Source organism: Gavialis gangeticus, unplaced genomic scaffold, assembly GCF_001723915.1.
Source record: "Gavialis gangeticus isolate Ggan-Ray unplaced genomic scaffold, GavGan_comp1, whole genome shotgun sequence".
Classification (NCBI taxonomy): Eukaryota; Metazoa; Chordata; order Crocodylia; family Gavialidae; genus Gavialis; species Gavialis gangeticus.
This window is the reverse complement of record NW_017729014.1, coordinates 19,050,319-19,060,109: the sequence shown is the minus strand read 5'-3', so window position 1 is coordinate 19,060,109 and position 9,791 is coordinate 19,050,319. Positions and strand designations below refer to the sequence as shown.

Genomic DNA, 9,791 nt, shown 5'->3' with positions numbered 1-9,791 from the left:
CTGGTTAGCAGACAGGGGGAACTTGTGACCAAATAACCCCCCCCCCCCCCCCTTTTTTTTTTTACAACAGCAAAATATCATCTGTTTAGAATGCATTTATTTTTTAAATCTGATTTCTTGATAAATCAGCCTACATATGTGCCATTCTCTCCATTCTCTGGAGCTGGGGAAACCCTCTACGCCTTTACACTCTTGCAGCACTGTCTGCTCCACCTTAATTTGTATGTACTAGGAACAGCACTCAACAACTGCCTTTTTCTCACCCATGAAGCATTTTTATCTGTTTCCTATCCTTTGGATGTCTAGTTCCCAGTCTGGAAAAACAGCTCAGTCAGGCTGGACTAGAGGGTTGAAGCAGGCCACTGGCTAGTAGTAGTTTCTCTTGAGTGTTTGGTCAGGGCTTGCTTACTGGGGAAGCCGTTAGTTTGCCTCTGCCTATTCTTCCCAGTCTCTTATTAAGCTACAGCTAATGACCTCATGTAGGAAATGTTTGCAATCCAATACAATACAAAGAAACTTCACCTCAATGACCTGTTCACATGCAGCATATATAAAGTTCATCATCTTGGTATTCTTAGATTACTACATAAGCACTCCTACAGCATTCAACACACTAAACAGCAGTTGCACATCATCAACCAACTCCATTTCTGTCACATGCAGACATCTGGTACCAGGTTGCTTGCACCCTCCAATAAATCAGCTGTGCAGGATGCTAGACTGGGTGGACCACAAAGGCAATCAAGAGTCAAGTATGGGATGCAATGGCCCAAAATGAGGTAACCATAATAGAGGAGCCAGAAGTCACTGCAATAGCATTTTAACATTAGTCACCCCCTACCTAGATGTTTGGCCCCTATGCAACACATTAAGTATTGGGTTTGTGAAAGAAAGACAAGGTCAGCATGGCCCAGGCTATTAATCAGTACACAGGTAGAAGATGGAACTCAAACTGAAGTATGTGCATCACAGTAAGCTCTTAGTCTTAGCAGGTTCTTGTACATCTAAGGAAACTCAAAAGCAACCCAAAATTCGGGTTAAGGTATCTCTCAACTGATTATGTTTAACTGCTCGTTGGAGTTCTGTTTGCGTTGTTCAGAACTAAGCAGTTACGATTCCAAAAGCTTTTCCACCCACAACCTCCTCTTTGTTAAACCTTTCTACTCAGCTCAGCATGCTTTTAAAAAAGCATATATTACTTGCAGACCCTGGCTCAAAGGCTCTTTGAAAATGTAACCTTGCGTCACTTCAAAAGCAAAGCTCTACAAAGCCCAGTTCTCCGAAACAGTTGCCAAGGAGACACCAAGTTGTTACAGAATTGAAGACTCAATTAGTCCAAGTGCCCCCACCATTAACTTCCTTTGATTGTTAGACTAATTCTCATCTTTCAAAAGCCAAACAGACAAAAATCATCTCAGGAGCTTTTTTGTAGCCACTTACTTACAAAGTAGTAACCAAGAAAAATGAAACTGTGATGTTTCCAGGTGAAAAGCAGGTCAGTCTGATGCTCTTTCAGAGCCCAAGAGTAACAAAACCAAGAACACTGAGGTTGTTGAGAGAACTGAATCTCTGGAGAAGAACCACATGCCATATTTTAAGAGAAGAGCATAACTATCTTCTGTAGAAGCACAAAGTGTTCCACGAGTCATTGGTGTGGGTACTTACATCTTCACAAGGGTTCTTGAAGGTTGTGTTCTTCACTTCTCATTTGAAATATAAAAAGCCTGTCTCTCTTTTCTGAAAGTGTTTTTGCTGGTTTTAAATAAAGCTTTAAGAACCTCATTTGAGAACACTCTGGCTAAGAGGACAATCTCAGAGCTGAATGAGATTCCTCTGTTGTGAGCTCTGCCTATACAGTAGAAGAATGGGAACCTCAGTTAAAAAGAGTGCTTTCTGACAGGTGCTTGACTACTAATCACAAACACAGAAGCAAGCTAGACCCACAGCTGGATACTTGTGTGCGTGTAGGGGTGCCATGATAACAACCATTGTGTTACAGTTCATGCACACCTTGACTGTTGCTCTTGTATTCTTAATTACTGTTAGAGCTGCAGCTGCATTTTTACAGTACCATCATAGGGCTGCTGTGTTAATTTAGTCTGTCAGCTTCTTACCGTTTAACATTTACTTGCCTTTTGCTTTTTGCTTACTTAGTCTGTGCTTTTCATCTGCTCATGCATGTATGTCATGGCATAAGATTTTATATATTGATTCAGTAGCCTCGAATATCGCATCCAGTGGTCACCTCCATTGCTGAAAGCATCTTGGCTGCACTTGCTACCCAAGGGATGTTCTCTTGGCCAGAGTCTACTGGACAAGCTTTTTAAGGGACAGCTACTCTGATCTTCCCTCCATTTGCTGAAGAGTCCTGGTGAGGTCAGGAAGAAAAAAAACTTCTGAAGCTTTTATACGAAATGGTTTTGCTTTGCAATTCACATTTAAGTGACTAGCTTGATCATGGAAATCATCTAGATCAGTGTTTCTCAACCGTTTAAGTAGCAAGTACCCCTTAACTTCTGAAAATTTTAATAAGTACTCCAACGCTCAATTTTCCAGGGGATTTTATATTTACAGACTAATGTGTGCCATATGTTGGAGGAAGGTCTGTGTATATAAGGCTGTGATGTGACAGCTGTCTGATCTGGTGTGGGTAGGGTTGCCACCTTTTACACCAGGGATGCACAACTCAAGTATGTACCTGAGCTAGAAGTGATGCTGGCCAAAGCTAGGAGGGCTGAACCCAGTGCCATGCAAAATGTGGCACACCAAATTATTACGAGGGAATCTGAATTTTCTGCCATAGTTTTGAGAGGAGGAAGGGGCAAGAAAGAGTGGAAAAGAGGGTAAGACAGAGAGGAAAAGGTGAGAGAGTGTTGAGGTACCTGTGTACCCCCTGCCTGTGTCTTGCGTACCCCCAGGGGTACACATACCACAGGGTGAGAAACTATGATCTAGATCTCTCTCTTCTACCACAAGTCCAGTTTACTTTATGTTGGTGAATCCAATCTGAGAGATAAGAAGCCTTACTACTCCACAATTCAGACAAACTGGGACATGGGTGAACCTGGGAAGATGTCTTCAAAACCACTGGCACAGAGACCAAGACTTGTAAATAGTTTGCATGAAGGTTAAAGAATCTAAAGAAGCTGCCTGAAGCAAGCCCATTTCATGCACAAAAGATCAAAGGTCTGCAAGACAAGCAGATTCTGCACTACTTTCTAGTGCTTGTCTTTAAATTATGCAAAATGCATAATATGCTAGTTTACAAATTAGCTAATTACTAATTTGCAGTTTTCTGAAATGGGAGTAAATGCACTTTTCAGATTCAACTACGGGTACTGCCTGAGAAGGTGCATAAAACCTCTAACTGCCCAGTGGAAGCAGCTACTGCCTCATCAGCTGGAATCTAAAGTCTGTTAATGCAATACCTATTGTTGGGCAATGCAAGGACTGCTAAAGCAATGAGTAAGTCAGCCTGTTCATAACAGGTTCTGTATTGTTCTACCTACAATGATGGGATGTTGGCCGGATAGTAAACTGCAAAACAGAAACAAAGATGGAAGTCTACTTTTGTTTCTGTTCTGAAGGCTGAAAGAGAAAAAGACTCTTTTCCCATTGATCTCTAAACTAAGCACTTAATTAGGAACCTGATTAGATTCTAATTAACAACCATATCAAGTGCTGGAAAGCAGGCTCCTGAGAGAGGAATGCTAGTTAGGGTAATGAATAAAGGAGCAGGCACTGGAGGTTTAACTGCTTTTTCCAGATCCTTGGCAATGCAGTTCTCTTTCAGTGATAGTTGGCACCATTTTATTTCAGGTGTATGGCCCCAAGTATCCAAGTTTCCAATTGTGGAATCTAACAGAGGAGCCTCTAGCTCAGGGGCAGGCAATTATTTTGGGTGGAGGGCCACTTACTGAGTTTTGGCAAGCCATCAAGGGCTGCATGACAGGCAGCCCAGGGCAGATAAATATTAATTTTCTAAATGTTGTAGTGGCCCTGCAGGCTGCATTTTGCCCACCCCTGAAGCTCTACATACTTGATGATAAATGTCCCCTTTTATTCCAGAGCTGCAAAACTCTGCTACCTTATTTGGCAACAAATGGAACATTTTTCTAATCTATAAAAGTTAAATAAGTTCTCATAGAGGGGCATTTTTCTTTTGATATTTTATAAAAAACATTAGATTGTAACAGATAGAACAATTTTTAAACCCCTTCCACTTGCTGAAATACATTTTAGAATGTCCACTATTATTAGTTATGCTGATCCCCTATTGCATCTCAGTTGAGGAAATGAAACACTGACTACTGAGTTTCACTTTTGTTTCTCATCATTCATCTTCAGCTTACAGTACAAAAGCACAATGCTATTTCATTTGCAAAAACTACAGGAGAACATTTACTTCCAAAATGGAATTCAATTTTATTCTAATTTTAATTCTAATTTTACAAAATGGAATTCAATTTCATTCTAATTTTACCCAGCACTCTTTCCTGCCTCTGCAGGGGGTCGGACTCGACGATCTATAGAGGTCCCTTCTGACCCTAACATCTATGAATCTATACTTCAATGCACAATTTTATAGGGAAAAAACAAAGCTTCCACAAAATCTACCTTGAGGGAAGATCTGACAGTATGCTCAAGAAGAGATTTCCTGGGAAAAACAGGGGAAAAGTCGTGGAATTTCAGGGCTTTGGACATTTTTGTTATCCTTCTTCAGTATCTCAACTCAAATTTTGGTCTATGCTGCTCCAAAGGATCTTTACAATCTAAATAGGTCTTGTTGCCACCAATCTGCCTTTACAAAGACAGTGTCCTTTTGACAGTAAAGATGTGAATGTATTCCTCTCCCCAGTAGAAAGGATGTGCTTGAAAGCCTTTTGTACAGACAGGTAATTCTCAATTGGGGTGCCCCCACACCCCAACATTTGGCCCCTATGCGAGGAGGTAAACACTGTAATAAAGAAATGAGTTTTGTAAATGAGTGTCATGAAATTCAGATAAGCTTATGGAGGGGTGTCCAGGATCTAAGACGACTGAGAACCATTGGCATGGGCATTCTAAGGTAGTCACCCACACTGAGGCTGAAAACTGGTAACATTATCTTGACATTTTTTTCCTACCCATCTCTTTCCAGGATAAGATTTCTGTACAGGTACCCTCCATAGACAGTTTCTCAGTATGCTGCTTGCTTTAGCCAGAAGGAATTTAAAGTTTCCTCTGCCTTCTTCAACCTTAATTTCCCAGAACATCCTAAAGCAGCTGCGACAGAAAATGACAACAGAGCATCGGCTGGAGTGCAGCTGAGGTGCTGTTAAATCACAAAGCCTGCACTTCACACTAGAGACTTCCTGATGACAATAACCTTTCAGTATCTCATTTCAACTCTGCCAAACATTAGGAAGGTCAGAACAAGCTTGCAAATACTTTTAACTCTTGACTAGAGTACAAATGGCATAAACAATTTATTTTCAACAGCAGAGCATGACACATCTTCCCCCCCACTCCCCCAATGGTTGGATCTGGTAGGACAAAAATCTTTAAAAAAAAAGTACCACAGTCTATTAAGTCCCCAGCACATGGCCACACACAACACACACTCTCAATCTCATAAATCCCACTCTGCTGCTTGAGATGGCCAAAAATCTGATACAGCTGTCTGAATTAATTTCTCAGATGCAGCTCCCTCTGCTACTGCAGAGACAGAAGGCTCAGACATTCAAAGGTATTTAGGTACTAACTTCCAGTGAAATCAATGCAAGTTAAGTGCTTAAATACTTTGAAGATCTTGGCCTAAGAAACCAGAAGACTGATCATGCAGTGCACTGCAAATGTATAATGCTCAGTACTGGGGTACTGACATTTCCCAACAGGTCTGTTGGCCATGCATGTGGGTCAAATGTAGCTATTCAGTCTAGCTTTCTGGTGCATTAACAGAATATGTTTGTAGACAACTGAGATCCTTTATACCACTGCTAACCTAAAATATTTGGCACCAGTGGGAGAAATTCTGAATCACTGTAAGACACTACACTATAATCAGTGGATTGTAAGGTGCACCACGATCAGCAAGACAGCAGACACTTACAGTCGCAGCTCCTCAAAAGACTTCACTGAGTAGAGAGGTGACGTGGGATCTCTCTGCAGTACCTCCACTTGGTTTGTTGTGTCAACCAGGTTACTGCGGATAAGCTTGTTTAACAAGGACTGGGCAGCTCTGTCCTCTGCAAGGGAAGGAGGTACAAGTCAAGGGTTATTTTTTTTTTTTTTAATTTACAGAGGGAAGCTCCTATAAACAAAGCAGCTCACAGAACCAGCCTTTCTGCAAAGAGAAGTTTTCCCAGGGCTATTATAGAAACAGGATAAACTCCCAGTACTCAGAGTATAAACAGCCAGCTGTTCTATCCTATTCCTCATTCCAGATATTTCTGTTGTCTTATTTCTCTTTTCCCCCAACTCCAGACTGTTCTCTCTAGAATCAATATAGAATACCATCATTTTCCCAATTTTTAGTAGAAATATAGCCCAAATCACTCCTTTGGGCAAATTCCAAAGATACCCATCCTCTGAGATAAGGTAGGGGATCTTTAAAACCATTCATAATGAATCATTTTCCAGTTTCCCTTGTCAGTGCCTCTCCTTCGCATTTACCTTTTTCCTCATCCTCTGTTTTCTCTGCGTTGTCATCTGCTTTGACAACAGCACCTACATTCAGACAGACAGCAGTTACTGGGGCAGTTTCAAACAAGCCAAGACAAAAATTCAATTGCACAGGCCCATTCACACACAGGCAAGTTTATTTTTACAGTGATATGAAAAAATAAAATCAAGACTGTCAACCAGTTCGGTAGCACTTTTATAACATAGCTTTGCTCAGGCTTCATAGGCAAGATTTAAGCCTCTATAAATTAAAGCATGGCTCTCCATCATGAGAATCTGGCTGTGTAGTTTGGTCCAACCCAATCAATCCACAGCATTTGGCTTTCACACCAACCTGGATCCATCAGTTTTAGTCACTAGAGCAATCTCTCTACCACATTTAATATTGATTAAACATTACTGAGAGTTAACGATACTGTTTGAACAACAAACCATTAAAGCAGGCACTCAAACTAGATACTTAGCCCAAACTACTATTTAATTCTCTAGCTTTCTGCTTTCCACCTTTTGGAAGGTTGCTAAACTATTTCCTGCCTGTCAAAGGCTATAGTGTCTCAGGCCAAACACACACCGAAGAAATATTGCCCCTTAGAACTATCAAGCTCACCATTGGAATCTGGTTTGGTTTTCTCCTCCTTCAGGTGCAGGTTGCTCAACTGTAAACATGGGAAAAGATTTAAATAATGAAAAGGGATTTAAAAAGCTGCTGTGGACACATTCAGGAATCCTAATGTGGCCAAGCAAACAGTCGAATTTCCATTTTGATACAAGTTCTCCAATCTGCACAAACAGCACATGGGCCCTGGTAAAGTTGCCAAGCGCTAACGTCACAGAAACTGAAAAAATCCACCCCCGAAACAGCAAAAGGGGGTGGCTCAGTGCACATGCCCTTGAAATGGACTCGCAAACTGTCACATTGTAGACTGGTCTCAGAGGTGGCAGTTTCCAGAAAGAAACATTCCTACGACTCTGCTATTTTCTGTTACCACATCATGCATCGGAGACTACCAGGAAGTATGCCGACAAAAAGCTGATGTGGGGAATTTGCGCTCAAAGGTGGTAACTTGACCTGGTAGTAGCCACATTACAATGGTAGCAGAGCCATTAACTCAGTGCTACACATTGGAAACCACCATCCGCAGTTGCTAAAGGGATGTTTATTTTATTGCTGACTATGATACTGGGAGGATCTTAATACTTCTAGCATGGGTTTGGAGGAGTCACATTTCCAGGGAATGATGCTCAGGATTCTGATGACCAAAAAAAAATGTTATGCTTTGTCACAAAAACATCTGCATTCCTCAAAGCTAAAGCAGTTTTCTTTCAGATGCAGCTGGTGGACATGAGGCAGAACATATGCTTAGAGACAACAATCTGTGTTACAGGAACAACGTCTAGTCATCGGACTAGATGATCTGCTCAGGTCCCTTCCCACCCTAGAAACTATGAAACTATGAAACAAAGGTGTGCCGATCCATCCTGCACCGCAGTCCTAGTGGCCTAGCAAGAGTTGGGCACTCATGTGGAAGTCGTTGTTGAGTGTTGCTCAGTTTTGGGCTGTTACAGGCTGAAAGCGCTTCTGAGTAATAATACCAAGTAACTCTGAACAGACACCCAGCAAGTTGCATACATGAAACAGGGCTGCAACTGGGACATGTTTTGGGAATGAGGAAATGGAAGCCTGCAGTTCTGCTGAATCATTCATTCATTCATTGAACTTTGTGGATAACTGGTAAACAAAACAAAACCAAAAAAAATGAAAGGATCGCCTGCAAGTAGATGCATGAATGATCCATGCTTCAATCTAACAACTAAGCAAAACCAAAGCAAATAGTCGCTTTGTTATTTCACCTTGGGAATGTCAGAAATCAGTGCCCTAGACTGGCTTTGCCACATAATCTATCAGCCTCAAACATCGAGAATTACATACCCCAAACAGAGACATGGCAGTGCTAGCCACTGCAATATTTTCTGAACCTTAATATACCAGAAAAAATGGAAGTATTCATGAAGCTTGAATGCCAGATGTCTCCATCACCTCCACTTTACCCCCAATTGAGAGAAGTAAATTAGGGGGCGTATCATATCACAAGCACCTGCTCCCATTAATTAAAGTAACTGCCTGAGCAGCAGCCTTACAAAAGTCAGCGTTCATTCTTTGATCAAGGGGTCTCGCCCAAAATGAATCTCTCCTTAGGTTGTTAATTTGCTTTCTTTTAGCAGCCGTGAAAGATGAATTTTGTACGTAGATGCAGGGCAAGTTATTTGCGTTGTTTGGATACATTCATGGAAAACTTGTTGGAAAAAAAAATAACCCACCTGCCAGTCTTGAACAGCAATAACAAAACCTAGACAGTTGCATGAAGGGATGAGCGGGACCTTTCAGTGGTAAGCCCATCAAATCATTACTGTTCTAATGATAGATAGATAGATGGAGATTTTTCTGCTAGGCAAAATCCCGGAGGGGCTGCTGCTTTTAACAGGGATATGTCCCAGAGGGGTTGCTGCTCTTGTTCCACACACGACAAAGCCAGGCCCCTCCACTCCCAAACTCAGAAGCAGAAAGTGGGCCCGCCTACCCCTACATGAAACAGCCAGCAGCCTGGCGATGGGGAAGCTCCCTTGGGACATGTCACATTTGGGTCCTGAGAAACGTTTTTGACCATCTCTGTACCCAGGTAGGTGCAATCTGCCCAACCCTCCGGGTTCTGACAAATGGAAAAACACCCTCTCTCTACTGGAACAACCCCATGCCCCAGGGCAGGGCGGGGGCGGACTGGCTAAGCAGCAGCTCTGCAGAAAAGGACCTGGGGGTGATAGGGGATAATTGGCTACATACGAGCCAACAGGGCACCGCTATTGCCAAGAAGGCCAATGGCATCCTGACTGCTGCACTGCCAGCAGATGGAGGGCAGCAACTCTTCCCCTCTATTCGGCACCAGGGAGGCCACACCTGGAGTCCTGCGTCCACTACAGAAAGGATATGGACCAGCTGGAGAGAGTCCAGAGAAGGGCAACAAATGGGCACGAGTGGTGAAGAGAGGCTGAGGGAATGGGCTCAGTCTGCAGAAGAGAAGACTGGGGGGGGGAATTTGACAGCCTTCAAGTCCCTGCAGGGGGGGGGGGGG

At 42.5% G+C, this 9,791-nt stretch overlaps 1 protein-coding gene across 1 annotated transcript in view; it reads right to left on the bottom strand.

Annotated features, from left to right (window-relative positions):
* LOC109293798 (ATP-dependent RNA helicase DDX19B) overlaps positions 1-9,791 on the bottom strand; it is a 29,694-nt gene that overhangs the window by 19,367 nt on the left and 536 nt on the right. The window contains exons 2-4 of the mRNA XM_019511898.1: positions 7,271-7,319; positions 6,655-6,708; positions 6,092-6,227 (exon numbers count right to left, since the gene is read on the bottom strand). Coding sequence (XP_019367443.1) covers positions 6,092-6,227; positions 6,655-6,708; positions 7,271-7,319 — 239 coding nt within the window. The remainder of the gene's footprint in view (positions 1-6,091; positions 6,228-6,654; positions 6,709-7,270; positions 7,320-9,791) is intronic.